Source organism: Gracilinanus agilis, chromosome 5, assembly GCF_016433145.1.
Source record: "Gracilinanus agilis isolate LMUSP501 chromosome 5, AgileGrace, whole genome shotgun sequence".
In the NCBI taxonomy this organism is placed as follows: Eukaryota; Metazoa; Chordata; class Mammalia; order Didelphimorphia; family Didelphidae; genus Gracilinanus; species Gracilinanus agilis.
The window spans coordinates 310,297,305-310,316,020 of record NC_058134.1 but is presented as its reverse complement, the minus strand read 5'-3'; the positions used below and the strand labels follow the sequence as shown (position 1 = coordinate 310,316,020).

Below are 18,716 nucleotides of genomic sequence, written 5' to 3'. Positions count from 1 at the left end.
TAGGAGACCCTACTTAAACTGCTACTAATGAATCTCTAACTGCAGGCAATGAAGACTCAAATGATAGCTTCCCTCTGGTCCAGCCTGGCCAGGGCTAAACCAGAGTAGGTAAACTGCTGGGAAATCTTCAGCTTCTTCTTCTGTAGATCTTAGCCTTAACAGTTGAGCTATATCCAGCCTTTGTCCACCCTCTTCTTCGTCTCCTGCCCACTTCCCGGATCCCTCTCGGGCCCTGGGAAACTAGATAACTAAGATGGTGAAACTCCTAACATCTAGGGGCAGCAGACAGAGATGGTGGTCAAATACAAGTTGATAATGGTACAGGGAAACACAGGAGGACCTTGCAGAGTAGTGTTTACAACTCTCTATCTCCAAGACCAGGATCTACACTGATCTCTAGCCTCAGGACAGGAAAAAGACCCCAGAACCTCTCCCAGGGTTCTCAACTGCCCCCTTCTGCCTCTCGCATGCCTCTCTGGGAACATTCTATCCAACTGACTTATCTGTCAATCAAAGTGAACTTCAAGCTCCCAGAGATTCAATATAACAACCTTTACATGGCTCTTTGCTGCCTGAGAAGCAACAACCCCCTGGCCTTGGGTGCCAGGCCTCTGTAGCCTTTAGGGCAGTCCTTTGGGGAGCATCAGAAAATGGGAGAAAAAGGAGGAGAAGGAGGAAGAAGAAGAGGAGGAAGAAGAGGAGAATAGCTCATGTGGATAGTATAGTGGATAGTGGAGGTGCCTTCAAGCCCTGATTGGCAGAAAGAGAACAAGGAGCATCCGGGGGATGCTTCACCATCAGCCGTCAGCCGTTGGAGGGCCCCAGCCCCGGCCAGCCTCTAGCTGGGCTTCGGGTGGAGGGCAGATGAGAGTTGGCAGGGCCGGGGAAAACTGCAAAGTATAAAGGGAGACCCGGGCCCAGTGCTTGGTGTTTGGGAAGGAGGGAGCCTGGGGAAGCCCAGCCGCCCGCTGCCTCCAGGAAGGCTATCAAGGCCCAGTGAGCTATGGGAGAGGATGAGAGAGCGAGACCTGGAAAGGAACCTGCAGGCCGCCAAACGTAGCCGCTAAACTTTGCAAAGAAGGAAACGGAGGCCCACAAAAGAAGAAAGAACCATCCTCATGAGGATAGAGCCAGGAGGAATGTGAAAGGCCATCTAGGCCAGCCTACACCCTTTGACAGATGAGGAAACAGAGGCTGATAAAGCTTGGGTGGCTGGCCCAGGGTCAAACAGCTAACAGATGTCTGAGGCAGGACTTGAACTGAGGCCTTGCCATGTCCAAATCTAGCACTCTCCTAGCTGTCTGGAGCCAGGACCCAATTTAGCACCCAATCGACGTCTCAGAAAGATGGATGGACGGAGGGCCGAGATGTGGAGGCAGACACAGGAGCCGTGAGGGCTAGAGACAGGAGCACACAGCTCTGGGGAGACAGCCAAAGGGATTGGGGAGATTTTATCCACCAGAGGAGGCCCTACAGAGAGATAAAACGGGTTTTAATGAAGTCGCTGATAAGGGCAACCTTGTGCGTGCCCGACTGGGCCGTGTGTTTTACATGCTGGAAACACTAGCTGGGGAGACGCCAGCTGAGGTCCAGGGCCCGGCCGGGCTCAGAGGAGAGGATCAATCACCCAGGTCTGTGGCTCAGGCCACTGCTGACCACTCGGCTGGGCCTCTCAGCCCCTCTGGGCACCCCAGACGGCTCTGCTGTAAACAAGGGCAGGGACTGGGCAGACACCACCAACCAAGCCCTCTGAATCGAGAGGAACGTGGGGGCGCCCAACGGCCAGGCAGCCGCGGCATCGGGCCCCGGCCGGGCATCAGGCCCCGGCCCAGCTGGGCTCGCAGGATCACAGAATTTGGAACAGGGAGAGACCTTAAGAGCAGTCGTTCAGACAGGAAGTGTCTAAATCTGAGCTCTTCCTGAGGTAAAAGTCTGGCCACTCCCTAGGTGCCAGACACTGTGCCCGGCCCTGAGGGTACAAAAGAAAGACCGTAGCCTGGCATCTGTGGCCCCTGCCCCTGCCCCCTCCCAGGAGGGGGACCCAGCTGTATCCAGGGAGTCTGGGAGCTCGGATGGGAAAAGGGCACTGCCGTCCCCGCTGTCACTAACCTTTGGCTCCCTTTGGGATCTGGGGGGTTTGCTCTATCTATTCATGACATTTATATTTATTATTGAAAAACCTGGTCTGAGAAAGCGGGAAGCACCTCCCTGTACCCAAATGTTATGGTGGCTCCCAAAGAACTGGGAAAGGAGGGGGTGTGAAGCGCTTGGGAATGGCAGGGCGGGCTGTGGTCTATGGCTGGGACGGAACCCAACTGACCAACAGGAGGAGCCCAGCAAAGCCTGGGAAGACTGGCACGAGCTGATGCAGTGAGCAGAGATACCGGGCCACCATGGCCTGCCGAGGGCCATTCTCAGCAAATCGAGTTCCCAAGACAGTCCCAAGGGCCCCAGGCTGCCAGGGCTCCCCAGCTTCCACAAGGGCCCTGGGCTGGAAGATCTCCCCAGTGCCCACAAGGGCTCAGGCTCCCAAGGTTTCCCAACACCCATGAGGGCCCCAGGCTGCCAGGGCACCCCAACATTCATGAGGGCCCCAAGCCCCCCAGGCTCCCCAGTACCAACAAAGGCCCCAGGCTGCCAGGGCAACCCTGTGCCCAAGAAGCAGCTGCTGGAGCCTGCGGCCCAGCAGTTCCCTCCTGAGACCTTTACTGTATGAGCATCTGATTATGGCATGGGCAATATGGAAATACAGACTGCCCCACTGGCACACTGGCATAACCTCTGGCACACTATTGAGAAGGGGGTGTAGAGAGGGGGAGGATCTGAGCCATAAAATGTCAGAAAACAACGGTCACAAATTGCTTCCCCTGGAACTGAATAAAAAAAGAGGGGGCAGTTGGATGGCTCAGTGGATTGAGAGCCAGGCCTAGAGACAGGAGGTCCTGGGTTCAAATGTGGCCTCGGACACTTCCTAGCTGTGTGACCCTGGGCAAGTCACTTGATCCCTGTTGCTTAGCCCTGTAACAAATAAAATTAATATAGAAGGATATATAAAGCTACTAGGGTTTTTTAAAAATGAATTAAAAAAGAGCATTTTTTTAAAAGGGGGAAAAGCGGCCACAATCTGAGAAGGGATCCACAGACTTCACTGCCAGAGGGGGCTGGGGCCCAAGAAAGGAGAAGCGCCTAGGCCTTCGGAACCTGGATGAGGAGGCCCCATACCTTGAGTCTCTTCTGCCTCTTGTAGAAATGATAAGCAAAGGTAATGGATAATGGAGACACCAGGGATATTATAATAAAACTAAGTGATTGTGGGTACACACACTGAGGTTTAGGAGAGACTGGACCAGGATGGAAAGACCAGAGTTTACTGGATTAACAGGAATGGCAGTTGGTCTTAACTGTCACACAGCTTCCCCTAGGCCAGAGTCTAGAAACAAGCAGGCAAGGTAAAAGGGATTAACTGGTTTTAATTATGTACAACTAAAAGGTGGGATAGGGATATCTACTCTAAAACCTTAAAACCTAATGACAAAACCCACAGGGAAAGGGAAGATTTCCCTACACTAACTTAGTGACCTAAACAGACAGGGCCCAAGGAGCTGTAATGGAGTCTCTGGGTGACTGCCTCAGACCTGGTCCTGCCAGGCTTGAGCAGCACAGCTAAGGGCTGATGTGGCTTTGGGGTTCTCACTGCAATCCACTGATGATCTCTGGATGCCAAGAGCCAAGGTGGTCTCAGGTACCAAGTTGAGAGGGTGTGCTTGAGACACTATCCACCAGATCCCAAACTTCTCCTCTTCCCTTGGTTCTGCACTGTAGATCTTGTCCTCTTTGCTAGATGCCACCAACACACAGGATCCCAGGGAAAATCAGGATGCAAGGTGTCCTTTACTCTGAGATCTCCCAGGGCTAACCACAGTTTGTGCTAACCCCTAATGGAGTCCCTTCTCAGAGCACAAGTCACTTCTTCCTGTTCCTTCATTCCATCATGGAATTCCCAGCTCCAGCTCCTTCCTGCTAGGTCAACTTTAATACTTAATTAACTAACTAATCTTCCTCACAACACCCTAAGGGCTCCCCAGGGCTCTGCGTGGGCTGTTCCAAAGGGCCTTTGTCATAACTCTAAAGGTGGGCACCTTGATGACCCCAGTTGTACAGAAAGGGAGACTGAGGCAGAAGGCTCTCAGGTGCACAGCTGACTCTCCACTGCACTATACTGCCTTGCTCCTGTAAGGGAGGTGAAGAGACACAGTCTGCCCAGACTCCTAGGGGGTCCCTGATCTAGAAGGGGCTTCACAGACTGCCTCATTTTACTAATGAAGAACTCAGATCCAGGGACTTACCCAAGGTCACTAAGGTCCTATGTGTCAGAGGCAAGATTTGAACCTAGGTTCTATGACTCCAGAACCAGGGGGGCAGGAATTGGGTCCTAGGTTCTCTGACTTCAAGTCTAGCTTCCTTTGCCCAGCACCAGGCCCCATAGGAGGCCTTGATAAACCCATGTGGAATTGGCTAGAGGAGATGCAGCACCTCTAAGCCCCCCACTTAGTGCCCAGCAGAGACGTCCATCCATCTGTCCACCTGTCCATCTGTCCGTGTGCCAAGTGGCCCATTCTTCCCCGAGCCTCCGGGGATAACAGCAGCTTCACAAAGGAGAAGCCGTTGGGACAGGCTTGCTCTGAGCTTTGCCACAGTCTAGCACAGGATGGGGCAGCTGGGCAGATGCTCTCTGGAGGAGCTATGGGGGGACACAGAGGAGAGGGGCCATGAGGATCGGGGGAGGCAGAAACATGCACCCAATAAGTGCTTGTAACAGTGCTACAGCCAGGCACCCTGCTAAGTCCTTTATCCACATTGGGCCCTCTCCTCTCTACATCTTTTTTATTTTAAACCTTTACCTTCCATCATAGAATGTGCCGTGGATCAGTTCCAAGGCAGGGTAACTGGGATTCAGTGACTCTCCCAGGGTCATCCAGCTAGGAAGTGTCTGAGGCCACATTTGAACCCGGAGCTCCTGCCTTCAGGCCTGGCTCTCCACTGCCCCGTCTATTCCTTTCATTGGTGCCATCTCTCCTCAGCTCCCCTGGGTCCGGGCATCACTCCTCTGAGCCCCGGCTCCACAGACCTCCCTGGGCATCCCACAGGAATCCCACACTGAGCCACTTCCCCTCTCAGGCCACCCATCGTCTGTTTCCCGTGAGGGCTTCTGTCGAGATCTATCTATCATCTCTGATAATCTGATAAGGACAGTTTAGTTGATAAGGAAATAAGGACTGACACAGGAGTTGTCTTTTAGCTCATATTTCCGGCTCTGGCTCCAGGAGCATGGAGTTTATTATATATGTTTCAAGACTCATTTCACACAAAAGAACCCCCCAAAACTTTGCAGATGTGCAGAAGTTACAAATTATGTCATATCAAAACACAAAAAGTCTCACTGGCTTCAGAACAGACCAAGGCCAAGGTTGAATTTTGACTGGGTTCTTATCAGAAAGCCAAGTTGGGGAGTATTTTTCTCAGAGTTGAATTGCCCCTGCTAAGGTTTTGGCCTTGGCTATACCAGGCAGCAGCATTCCTGGTCAAAGGAGAACAGTCTTAACCCTTTAAATTCAGGTTTGCTAGGAACTTAAAGCTTTTCAATAAGGCCACAATACTTTTCAACAAGAAATCACAAGGATCACAAAAGGGGTCAAAAGAGGAGTCTCGGATTTTTATCTGTTCTCTTATTGGCTTCCCACAGGCTTCACTCTTTTTCCAGCTCTCCTAGTACCATCTTGGCCTTGTCCCCAACTCTTCCCTCTTCCTCACCATGTCTTACAGATGCATGCTTCCACAGCCTCTCGTCTATCTTGCTCTTCTCTCTGGCTCCGTCACAATCTCCCTCACTGCGGCCTTGACCATTGCAGTGGCCTCCTCCCTGGCCTTCCTGCTTCCAGTCCAGCCTCCACACAGCTACCAAAATGACACTCCTAATCCCAGGTCAGTCCACAGCATTCCTGTGCTCCCAGGGACAAGGTAGAAACTCCTCTGTGGGCCACAGGAAGCTGTCTTCCAGGCCAATCATACCTCACTCCCTGTCCTGCCTCCATCCTTCAGCCAAACTGGCTACTCGCTGTACTTTGATGATGACAACAGCCCTTCTGCCTCACCTCAGGCTGTCCATGAGGCCTCCCTCCTCTTCTGCCCCAACCCTCTGGCTTAAGAAGCACCTTCAACAAGAGGCCTTGGTAGGGTGGTGGCTGGAGCACTGGGCCTGTTGTCAAGAAGATCTCAGTTCATGGGGGCAGCTGGGTGGCTCAGTAGGTTGAGAGCCAGGCCTAGAGATGGGAGGTCTGTGTTCAAGTCTGGCCTCAGACACTTCCTCACTATGTGACCCTGGGCAAGTCACTTCACCCCCATTGCCTAGCCTCTTCTGTCTTGGAACCAATTGGCAGTATTGAGTCTAAGATGGAAGGGAAGGTTTTTGTTTTTTTTAAATACCTCATTTCAAATATAGCCACTCATCAGCTCAGTGACCCTGGGCAGGTCACTTCACCTGTGTCTGTCTTAGCTTCAGCAACTAATAATAGCACCTACCTCCCAGTATTGCATGTGTGTCCTCTAGAGCTCTCTAGGAATCCCAGCCATCCTTCTTCTTCCAGTTGTCAGGGACTCTCCCCCTGTGGGGAATCTCTGGGTGCTCATTCTGTGTATGCACAGACAATGCTGAATCTCCCAGGACAATGTGAGCTCTTTTTTAAAAAAGTATTTAATTTTATTTAATTTTTAAGCAGTTTTTCATGGTGCCATGATTTATGTTGTCTCCCTCTCCTCTTCCTTCCCTGCTCCTAGAGCTGACAAGCAATTGCACTGGGTTATATATGTATTATCACTTGATACCTATTTCCATATCATTCATTTTTGTTAACAGAGCGATCTTTTAAAACCAAAACCCCCAATCCTAAACCCCTATGAACAAGTGATAAATCATATGTTTTCCTCTGCATTTCTGCTCCCACAGTTCTTTCTCTGGATGTAGGTAGTGTTCTTTCCCATAAGTCCCTCAGAATTGTCCTGGGTCACTGCATTGTTACTAGTAGCAAAGTCAGTTACATTTGATGGTGCTACAATGTATCAGTCTCTGCGTATAATGTTCTCCTGGTTCTACTTCTTTCACTCTGCATCAATTCCTGAAGGTTGTTCCAGTTCACATGGAATTCCTCCAGTTTATTATTCCTTTTAGCACAGTAGTATTCCATCACCAGCAGATACCACAATTTGTTCAGCCATTCCCCAATTGAAGGACATACCCTCATTTTCCAGGGTTTTTTTTGCCACTACAAAGAGTGTGGCTATAAATATTTTTGTACAAGTCTTCTTATCTATGATCTCTTTGGGGTACAAACCCAGCAATGATATGGCTGGATCAAAGGGCAGGCAGGCATTTAAAGCCCTTTGGACATAGTTCCAAATTGCCATCCAGAATGATTGGATCCATTCACAACTCCACCAACAATGCATTAGTGTCCCAATTTTGTCAATCCTCTACAACATTGATCACTTTCCTTAGCTGCCATATTGGCCAGTCTGCTAGGTGTGAGGTGGTACTTCAGAGTTGTTTTGATGTGCATTTCTCTGATCAGGAGGGATTTGGAACACTTTTACATGTGCTTATTGATGGCTTTGGTTTCTTCATCTGAAAACTGCCTAGTCATGTCCCTTGCCCATTTGTCAATTGGGGAATGGCTTGTTTTCTTATACATTTTACTTTGTTCCTTATATATTTGAGGAATGAGATTTTTGTCAGAGAGTTGTTACAAAATAGAATATTGGCTCTTGGAAGGCAAAGACTTTCCCTTTGGTTTGTGCATCCCCAGCACCTAAGGTTTGTTGACTGCCCCATTGATAACGTGACCAGATTGGTGTTTGGGAAGTCTTTCTATTCTCCAAGTCTTAGCTCTGCTGAATATGGAGCTGGTCCTGGATTCAGGAAAGCCTGAGTTCCAATCCAGCCTCAAGCACTTACTAGCTATGGGCCTCTAAGCAGGTCCCTTAACCTCCCTCTGCCTCTGTTTCCTCCACTGTAAAATAGAGCCAATGAGAGCCCCTCCCTCCCAGGGTAGCTGGGAGATTCAAATGAGATATTTGCAAAGTGCCTCACATGGTGCCCGGCACACAGTAGGGGCTTAGTCAAGGTTCTCCCCACGTGCCCCTCCCCCCCAACATGTGACAAGGTCCTGGCCAGCACTTCCCACAGCTGCTGCCTCTTCTGGGAAAAAGGGGCAAAGTGTGGGGAGGCCTGGGCAGCCCGAGGGCCACCGGAAGGGATTCTGGGAAATGCCTAGCTTGTCCAGCCATGGGAAACCTGAGCTTCCTCCATCGGGTCCCTCCCGGAGCTGATCTCCAGCTCCTGCTGCTTCAAACAAGGGCAAATCTGGCAATTGGGCAGCTTGTCCCCGGGCGGAAGCGGCGTGACGTGGGCACCTCCCGGGCAGGGTGCGGGCTCCCGCAGCTGCACTGACTGACCCTCTGGGCCAGGCTCTTCAGGCCCTCCCCAGGGGAGCGACGCCTCAGGAGGCCTGTGGAGCCCTTCTCTGAGTGACGTTGGAGAGTCCAGGAAAGAAAACTGGCGCTTCCAAAGCCCCACTGCAATGGCTGACTGTTTTGGAAAGCTAGATGACCCAGTGGACAGTCAGACCTGGCTTCAAATGCTGCCTCAGACACTTCTTTGCTGTGTGACCCTGGACAAGTCATGTCAGCCCTGTTGTCTTGGCCCTGCCTCACTTTCAGTCTTAGAACTGATCCCAAGACAGAAGGGGAGGATTCGGGGAGAAGATGATAGAATCTTCGGAGGCATTAAAGGAGGCAGAGCCTCTTCCTCCACAGTCCTGGGCTCTCCGAGGCCACTTGGGCCTCACCAGCCTCTCGTTCCATGGGGGAGACCCAGGAGCCGGAACACGAGCCCTTGGAGAGGGATTTGTGAGGCTGAGACACTGGGAAGGGGTTTCTATTGGATCCCCAAAGCAATAGGGAGCTGCTGCTGCTGGGGATTGTCTTCATCAGACTCCTGGGCTTCAGATTCTGTCCTCCTGGTCCTCCTCGAGCCCTGCCTCTCTCCCTTCTTTGCCTGGCCCAGGACTGTCCCTTTGAGGCCTGGCAGTCTTTGACTGACTGTGTGGAATTAGGAGGAGGATGCAGGGAGGCCCCCTCTCTGGCCCCCTTCCTCCGGCAGGTGAGATCCTTCCAGAATCTCCATGATGAGGGAGTGTCCCAGCCGGCCAGGTCACAAGACTTGCCTTACGACCAGTGGACAAATCACTTAACCTCCACAGGCCTCCGTTTCTTCCTCTATAAAGGGGGGACAAATGGCCTCTACGATCCCTTTCTGCCTCAATCTAGGATCCTGTGATCATTTGGGTACACATTGAAGAGGGGCCTCATCCCTCGCTGCTTGGTGCAGCGGATGTGCTGGGCTGGAGTCAAGAAGACTTGGGTTCAAATCTGACCTCAGACCCTTTCTAGTTGGGTAACCCTGGAGAGGTCACTGAATCTCAGTCTGCCTCCATTTCCTCAACTGTAGAATGGGGATAAGAAGAGCCTCTACCTCCCTGGGTTGTTGGGAGAATCCCCTGAGATCCTGTTCGTGAAGATCTCCACACAGCGCCCTTAGCCTTAGCAGTGCTATGAGCAGACTCTTCGCCCTCCTAGCCTGCCCATCTCCGTCCTGGAGAATCCCTGCCTGAGCCGCTGCCCTTCTAGGGGCTGGGAGAGTCCCGAGTGCAGCGTTCGGAAAATGAATGCTAAAAACCCATCCGGGTACTCTAGAAAACCGCAGCAGGCAGCCCCGAGGGGGAGAACGTGGTGGCTAGACTAGGGCAGCCGGGAGGCACTTTAGGGTGGTCACTCAGCCCTTAGGAAGTGCTGCCTGCATGCGGGCGCCGTGCTAGCGGCTGGAATCCAAGGGAGCCAAACATAGGCTTCCTCGTGGAGCAGGCCACGAGAGGCCACAGACAAATCTGCTCTCACGGCCACCCCCGAAGGCCTCCACGGCCTCGTGAAAACTTGCTGGCTTCTTGTCAGATTTCTCTCCTTTCTGGAGAAGACCCAGGAGAGGGCTCGCACAGAACCATGGGAAACCTCGAGGAGGAGAAGGGTACTCTTGGCTATTTTGGTACCAGTTTCTCCTGGTTCCACACCAAATACAGGGCCACCTTCCTCTAAGGCTCTTTTCCCTCCCTGCCCCAGCCTGCCCACCTGCCCACCTGCCCACTGAGGAGACCAGGGTGGGGGGGCTCTTCCTTCCCTCATTGCCTAATTCTCCCAGGGTGCGAGATGCCCTCTGGGAGCTGGAAGTTGTCCCCTCCATCCTAGCTTCCACCGGAGTATCCAGAGCCCCATTTCACTTTGGCCTTGGAAGCCTTCTTGTCATGGCTGGGCATTCTCCTGCCTTCCCTCCCCATGGTCCTTGGGGTCTCCCCGTCTGCTCTAAGTTGAAATGGGAACATGAGCCCGTCATTATGTGGGGTCTCTCCACTGGAATGTGAGCAGCACAAGGGCAGAGGCTGCCCTGATTTTCTCTTCGTCACCTCAGAGCTTGGCACAAAAGAAGCCCTCGGCAAACACATTTCCATCCCGCCGTGTAAGCCGCCCAACGACATTCTGCTCTTCCTCTTTCTGCCCTGTCCCCTCCCCTCCTCTCCGGTTTCCTTTGCTCCCATCAGGACTCTTCCCTTTGTGCCTCTCTCTGCCCTCCTTCTTGCCCTGCTGAAGTCCCACTGGGCATGCCTTGGCATCTCTGAACACGGTGCTGGTGTGGGTCCAGCGGGCTCGACTGTGGGTCAGTTTCGATCTGAGCTTATTCTCTAGAAAATCTGGCCTTCCTTTTCTTGACAGAAATGGCTCCTCCGGCTGCCATTGTCCCAAAGCAATGGCAAGGCCCCCTCCCCATCCAAAGCATAACTTACGTGGGCTGGGGTGGGGGAAGGAGAGAAGAGGGAGGCTCAGGCTGGCTGGTTCTGAGATGGGACACGGAGGGCTGAGTCACTGGCCTGGCAGGGGCAAACCAGTTTGTTTGCTTTATGGTCAAACCTGTTTATATCTCCCTGCCTACAAGTTCAATATTCTGTACTTGGAGTTCATTTGAATATTAACTAAAATGTTTCCTGGGAGGGGAGTCGGGGGAATGCCAGGATCAAGAGAGACTCCAGCTTGCCAGGAAACAGGGACTTAAAAAAGGCCTGATTGACCCTCTGGGCACAGTGGAGGCCCTCCTCACCTACCTAGACTTCAGTGGTAGCTGCGGGGTGGGGGGGGAAGGACCTGCCTCAAGTCGTCCCCTCCCCAGAGCATTCAGCCCCCAAAGTGACTTTCCTAAAGGCCAGGTTTGGTCCTGTCACCCTCCAGCCCCAGAGACACAACCCCAGTGGCTGCTCATCGTCTCCAGGGGCAAACACAAAATCCCGGTGGGGGATCAAAGGCCTTTAAAGCCTCCGGTCCCATCAGCCTTTTCCATTTTCTCCTGTCCCTTCCTTCCCACTCAGGGCCTGGGGGCTCCTGGCTGTTCCCTAAACAAGACCTTCCCTCTCCCAGCTCTGGCCTTTTTGCCAGCTGTCACTGGTGCCTGGAATTGTGTCTCTCTTCATCACTGCCTCCCGGCTTCCCTGAAGTCTATCCCCAAATCCCAGCCCCAGTGGGGGAATCCTATCCAGGGCAGAATTTGCAGCCTGGGGCCTTGCCTCGTCCTCACTCCTGGTTCGATGGCCTCTGGCTGCCCAGGCCTCCCCACACTTTGCCCCTTTTTCCCAGAAGAGGCAGCAGCTGTAGGAAGTGCTCTGACTCACTCAAGCATGCACTGTGGCTTGTGCGGACTGGCCATTCTATATCACAGGCAGGAAGGGAGCAACCAGGGCAGTGGCCACCCTGCTGGCTTAAGAGCTCGACTCCAAAATAGCTTATGGGCCAGGAGGGCCTCTCCAAGAGAGCACCGTGTTCAGAGATGCCAAGGCATGCCCAGTGGGACTTCAGCAGGGCAAGAAGGAAGGCAGAGAGAGGCACAAAGGGAAGAGTCCTGATGGGAGCAAAGGAAACCGGAGAGGAGGGGAGGGGACAGGGCAGAAAGAGGAAGAGCAGAATGTCGTTGGGCGGCTTACATGGCGGGATGGAAATGTGTTTGCGGAGGAGGGCTTCTTTTGTGCCAAGCTCTCTCCAAGAACTCGGGCATCCATCAATTAGGAGGAAAGCCCAGTGGGAGGAAGAAGAGAGGGAGGATGAGAGGAAAGGGGAAGGAGGAAGAGTGGAGGAGAAAGAAACAGACTGAGATGGGAAGGAGAGGAGGGGGCAGGGAAAGGAAAAAGAAAAGAAGGGAAGGAGAGAAGGGAGGAAGAACTCAGAACTTTCATGCATGTATTTTGGTTTCACGAGGAGGAAAAAGTTGTCTTTGTTAGGTAAATTTAATGGGGAGGGGGGGGTCCCCTTTTCCTCTCATGGGCAGGGAACTTGCCTTCTTGTCTAGTTCCCTTCTTTCTGGAAGATATTCTCGCTGTGAAACCATTCCTTCTTCCGATCACGGCCTACCAGTGGCCCCATCATCTGCCTGCTAATGCTCCCTGAGGGTCACAGGCTAATCAGAAATGAAGAGAACCCACTAGCCACGTTCTAGGAACACAGACACAAGTCCCAGGCCTGCCACTGAATCAGCTTAGTAGTGATTGCAGAGGCTTCCCTTGCCCTGCTGGTAAAAGCCCAGCCTTACCGCAGTGCCCTGGAAGCCAAAGGGGGGAGGGGGAAGGGGGCAGGCTTTCCTTTTCATCAGCACTCTGATGTGTGAGACACTGGAAGGTGACACCACATCCAGATGCAGGGGTAAGGCCCAGAAGTGTAGTGCAAAAGGGTGCATATTAACCCTGCAAAGCCTTACTGCAAAATTTCTGACAGTTGAAAAGGGTTTAGAACCCTGACTAGTGGCAGTTGATCCTGGAGACTCAATGAGAGCAGGAGGGTCAACTGAGCTCTATTTTTGGACTGAAAACCTGGCCTATATTCTGCAGCTTTTCTCTTAAGATTTGTTAGCTTAGCTATTTCCTTTGGATCTCCCTGACCTCCCCTATTCCCAATCATCACTTTCCCTTCCTGAATTTCCTGTGGGTTTTTGAAAGGAGGGTAGATCTGGGTGGTAGCTTTCAAACTTTGTAGATTTAGTTTCCCTGTAGTCAAGTAGGGCTTCCCTTGATACAGATTATCTCTTGAATCACTGTATCCAACTTTCCTACCCCTTTTAGGCAACAAAACCTCTCCGGGCTGAGTTAAGCAGGTCCTTTCTCAGTCTCACATTCCTGTCTCCCTCCCCCACCTGAAGCTTTCCCTAGGCGGCTGTTAGAGTTACCTTGTATCCTTCTATCCTTTATAATCAACCCTGAAATTCAATAAACCCTGTTTGTCACTTAATCAAACCTTTGGCTAATTCATTAGTTAATTGATAAGAGAGGGAGAAGGGAGAAAGGAATAACATTGTCTCTGGGTCCTGAAGGGAATTGGGGACGTCCATTTTGGAGGAAGTGAGATCTCAATACTTCCTCTGGACTCTTCCTTTGTGAACCTGAGAAACTGACTAGAAAGCCCTCTAGTCAGTTTCAAGCCATTTCTGGCTGGCCCAACCCTTGTCTGTAGAAAGGCCCTTCCTGCCTGGAGGGCTCAGTCTGTTTCCCTTCAGTGTCTCTGTCTCAAGCCTGTGTACCCAGTCTGTGTCTTCCTGTTGCAGCTGCCTGCCCAACTACCTCATCATCTCCCTTTGCTCCACTATTGTACTCTCCTTGTCCACTTTACTGCCTTAGGGATCCACAAACCCCTATCCAGTGCCTTAATTCCCATTACAACTACCTTATCTCCCTACCCGCCTTTAGTCCCTTACCACCTGTTTATTACCTGCCTTTATCCCCTTATTACCCTACTTGCTTAATTCCCCTATTACATCTCCCTACCTCACCTTAGTCCCATATCTGCCTTTATCCCCTATTATTACCTCTAGCTATTACCTGCTTTCCCCTTATTACAACTATCAGCCTATTCCCTTATTACAGAAGCCAGATCTCGAGAATGGCCCGGGAGATCTGAGTGTATGTAGAGTCAAGGGTTTCAGGATCAAAATAATGTCAGCAACAGTTGATGGGAGTCAGGGGCTCTGCTATACTATATGGGGGACCTTGAATAAATCACTTCTCCTCTGGGCCTCAATTCTCTCACCTGTAAAATGGCAGAGGATAAGGTCGCTTAAAGACCATCCCCCTAAGACCCCTTCCAGCTCTAGGGTGACTTAGCCAAAATCTCATAGGGTCCAGCATAAGCCTTCCAGCATAAGGTCTTGCCAAGCCAGGTGGGAGATGGCAGTCAATTAGAACTGCACCAAAATGGCACTCCTAGGAATGTGAACCCTGCAGGCCAGAAAGGCTTTTGGCAAAAGGAATTTTATTCTAGATATTTTTTTAAGCAAACACTACACCAAGGACTGCTGACCAAATGATATTTCTAGATTAACTGAAGGGGGATTATAAGAGCTGCTTGGAATTCCTTGGTGGGTGGCAGGAAGTCAGGTGCCCCACGACTGCCCTCCTAGATGACAACGGTTTTCCTATGGTTCCCTCACCTCCATCTCTTCCTCCTCTTCAATCTAGGCTCCTTGGCACTGCCTGAATAATCTCTTGCTATCAAAAGAGGACCTGTGGCAGCCCAATATGGCCTTGACTATCCAGGCTTATCCCAGTCAGCTCCCTCTCCACAGCAGGCGAGTTCTGTGCTCTCCTGTCTGGTTCTTTGCTTAGAACGGCCTCCCTTCCTTCCTCCTGTGGCCCTTCAGGAATGCTCTCTTGGATGCTTTCCCTCCGAAAGAATGACAAGCATCATGGCTGCGTGAGCCGGCATCTCCTCCAGATCAGAGGTTCTAACAGGCCCATCACTCCCAGGGATCAGTCTGCACACAGTGAATGTTTGGTAAGACTTTATTGGATGATCATAAAGTGCTCTATCAATATGCCCCACATTTATCCCAGCTAGTCCTCAGGCCTTCTTTTCTCCCAGAAAGTACACTGGATCTGACTCACTGAGGCCTCGATACACAGAGTTGCTGTGGAATTCGCTGAAATGCTTCTCCATTATAAGGTCTAGTGGACAGAGCTGGCCTTGGACCCCACCTGGCAGCCTGGGCGACTTACTTAACATCTCCTCGCCCTAGGCAGCCCCCAAGACAAGAAGTGGCAGCGAGGCCCTAGCCACACTGGGAGGAGTTTCCTCATTTGGGAGTGGGGCAGGGAGCATCATGGGAATGCCTGTGGTTAAGACCCCAGAGAGCAGAACACAGACCAGAGCCCAGTAAAGGCCTGTCCCCTCAAGAGCACAGGACAAAGGAATGGCAGGGCTACGTGGCCATGGTCCTGTGACAAGACCACAGAATGAGCCCCACCAGTAACTTGAAGGAGGAAAATCTGAAGGATAAAGGCCAAGAGGACAGACACCACTGCCACCTTCTCAAGAAAACCAATCTAACTCTTGTAAAATAGAAATGTTTTCATTTGCAGATTTTAATAAACCTTCGATTTCTCAAAGACTATTTGTCCATCATGATAACCAAGCTGGCAGCAGTCTGGCTGGCCTGCAGGCCACATGCCCCCGGGCTGCTTGCAGGGCCAGTGATGAGGGCAGCAGGGTCAGGGCTTTCTCTCAGGTCCCTGGCCTCACTCCTCCTTCTGGCCCCTTCCAGTGCCAGCCTCCCTCTCAGCGCCTATGCCCGTTCTTCAGCCTCATGACCGTGAAGGTGGCAGCTGTCAGCTTCTCATAGACTAGGAACATGAGGGCAGCCGTAAGCACGGTCTGCAGCAGCTTGGCCTCCAGGCCTTTGTAAAGTCCCATCACTCCAAAGCGCCTAGGAGGAAACAGGGTGGGAAGATTGGGCAAAAGCAGCTTGAAAGAGCGCAGGATGGAAGGCACGAGAGCACTAGCCTTGGGTCAGAACCAGCCTCGGAGAGCCGTCATGCCATGTCCAGCTCAGACTGTCTGAGGAGGAAATCTCGGAGCCTACTTCCTTCTCCTTGAAATGCAGGAGGCCTGCTGGTTGGGGATGACTCAGCAACCCTAAAACTAGGAACTGGGTTAACAAGTTGGGGACAGACATGACCAGATTCAAGGGGGCTCCAAGTGTTGGCAGCTGTGGGGTCCCAACAACTCCAAAAAGCAGGGGCCTGTCCCAGTCTCGGCTTCAGTTACTTCAGGGGCCCTCCCCACCTCCAAACAGCAGCTACCAGCAGGACAGAGCCCCACATAACCCCACCCTGGGGCAAGGCCTGGGGCCAGAATCCAGAGGGGAAGAGGCAAGCCATTTGTGAAGTGACATGGTGTGGCGGCCTCCAGCCAGAGGTCTGACAGGAGACTCACCAACACACCCCAAGCCGAGCTACTTTCAGCAGTTTTTCCCTGTGAATCCTGGACCAAATTACATGGCCCTGGTGCATCCATCCAACCCCCAACTGCCCAGTCCTCTGACTCCCCTGACACATCGCCCCAGTAAGAATCTACAGAAAAAGAAGAGGGGCACTAAATGGAGAGACCCACGTTAGAGCCACGCCTGGTTTTTCCTGGCTGGGGAAGGCCAGATGAATGAATGCATCATGGGATGCTACTCATGCAGGCTCTGGGACAGACCTGCAGGGGCTTCCCCAGAGGTGCCTACACTCCTCCCTTGTCTTTCTGACTATGGAGAGAGGGAAGGAGAGCCGGCTTGGGTGGGAACCCTGCCCAGCCAGCCCCCACACCCTGGAGAAGCCGGGAGGAGAAGACCGCTGCCTGTCTGGGAGAGAGGTAGAGATTCCGCAAGGAGAGTATGGAAAGTTCTTCAAGATTTTTTACTGTGGGGGCCCAGAAAGGAAAGGAAACCCATTTTATTTAGTCATAAATGGTGAGTTCGTAAATGAATAGTAAAGCCCACAGATGAAGCATGTGTCCCCCCACCCCTCCCCACCAAACAAAGAGATCTCCTCGTCAAAAGAGGCCTGGGAAGGGCTCACCTTACTCGCTGGTGAAGGAGGTAAAGGACATTGCGAAGACTTCCTAATGTTCTGTTTTCAGGGTTCAGCCTATGGCGTCCAAACTGGGCAAAAGATGCAAAGAGAGACCCCCCCCAGGTTATTTTTTGAGCTTTCCCCCAGCCTTAGTGTCTACATAGAGAGGAATGGGAGAGGCTAAAACAGTACTAACAGGCAGTAATGAAAGTAGCTGGAAGTGCCTCCTCACCCTCCATTAAGGCTCTTTCTCATGGGGGGTAGGGGTGGGGCAGAGGCAGCACCTTGGAGAAAGTCTTACACCCCCCAGACTAATGAATTCTGATTACCATCTCTCCTTCTGTGGAAAGGGCTGGCTGGGGAGCTTCAACTCTTATGGCACTTCACTCAGGCATTTGAGTGTTCCCATCAGCCTCTCTGGATGCCACTGGGCCAAGGGCTTCCATCTTTCAAATGCTCATAAGCCCTGGCTTGGTCCTCCCTCCACTGATCCATGTTAGAAGGAAAAGAGCATAGGAGTAGGAGCAAAAGCAGGAAGGTTCTGGAATTCTAGAGAAGTGACAGGGCTTCTTCTAAGAGACAGCTGAAGCTGGAGGTTGAGTTCTGTCTTCTCTCCTTGGATGGACCTTGTGAGATTGGCTATTCTTCCTCTCCTGTGGCTATCCTTCTGGTCCATCTTTCCCTGAGCCCTCTTCCTGCTTAACTTCCAACCTTATCTGCTCTATCACCATCTAAGGGGGGATTTGGGTTAGTGGAGGGTATTTATTGTAGGAACTGGGACTTTTAGGTAGAAGTTAATGACAGTGCAGATACCAGCTCTCAGAAGAGAACAACTAGATTTGGTGGGGAGGGTTATTTATATTCTTTAGATCCATTATCCAAATTCCCTTCCTTTTCTTCCCTTCCCTTCAATAAACCCTGTTTGGACTGCACTTGGTATCCTGTAAGCTTTATCCTGTTGGCCTTCCCAAACCCTGTGATCCTTCTGATACTGGCCCTAAACGATCATTCCTTGACCTACTGAAATCCCATTACCACCTGGTATCTCCTAGATACTTTTTTCACCCAGTGGGCAGGCCTTGGAGATGTCCTAGGCACAGCGGCCATGGCTGAAAAGCAGCCTTAGGAGGGAGCCCCTGGCACACATGCCAGAGATCGCATGGCTATTCCTCCCCAACAAGGGTTCCATCAGCACTGTCTGGGAGAAGTCGGGGCCACCAAGGGGCATTGAGGAGTTCCCTTACCAGGCACAAACTTCTGCTAAGTAGCCATTCTGGAAACTAGGTATGATTAAGAAGAAGCTCAGCATTGGCTAAAATGATAGAAGGGGAAAGTAATGAATGTTGGAGGGGATGTGGCAAAATTGGGACATTAATGCATTGCTGGTGGAGTTGTGAACTGATCCAACCATTCTGGATGGCAATTTTGGAACTATGCTCAAAGGGCTATAAAAGAATGCCTGCCCTTTGATCCAGCCATACCATTGCTGGGATTGTACCCCAAAGAGATTATAGATAAACAGACTTGTACGAAAATATTTATAGCCGAGCTTTTTGTGGTGGCAACAAATTGGAAAAGGAGGCTATGTCCTTCAATTGGGGAATGGCTGAACAAATTGTGGTATATGCTGGTGATGGAATACTATTGTGCTCAAAGGAATAATAAACTGGAGGAATTCCATGTGAACTGGAA

The 18,716-nt window shown here is 51.6% G+C and overlaps 1 protein-coding gene across 1 annotated transcript in view; it reads right to left on the bottom strand.

Annotated features, from left to right (window-relative positions):
• Positions 1-14,958: 14,958 nt before the first annotated feature.
• SLC25A17 (solute carrier family 25 member 17) overlaps positions 14,959-18,716 on the bottom strand; it is a 38,302-nt gene continuing 34,544 nt past the window's right edge. The window contains exons 8-9 of the mRNA XM_044677392.1: positions 17,031-17,113; positions 14,959-15,892 (exon numbers count right to left, since the gene is read on the bottom strand). Of these exons, the coding sequence (XP_044533327.1) occupies positions 15,745-15,892; positions 17,031-17,113 (231 nt within the window). The 3' untranslated portion in view covers positions 14,959-15,744. The remainder of the gene's footprint in view (positions 15,893-17,030; positions 17,114-18,716) is intronic.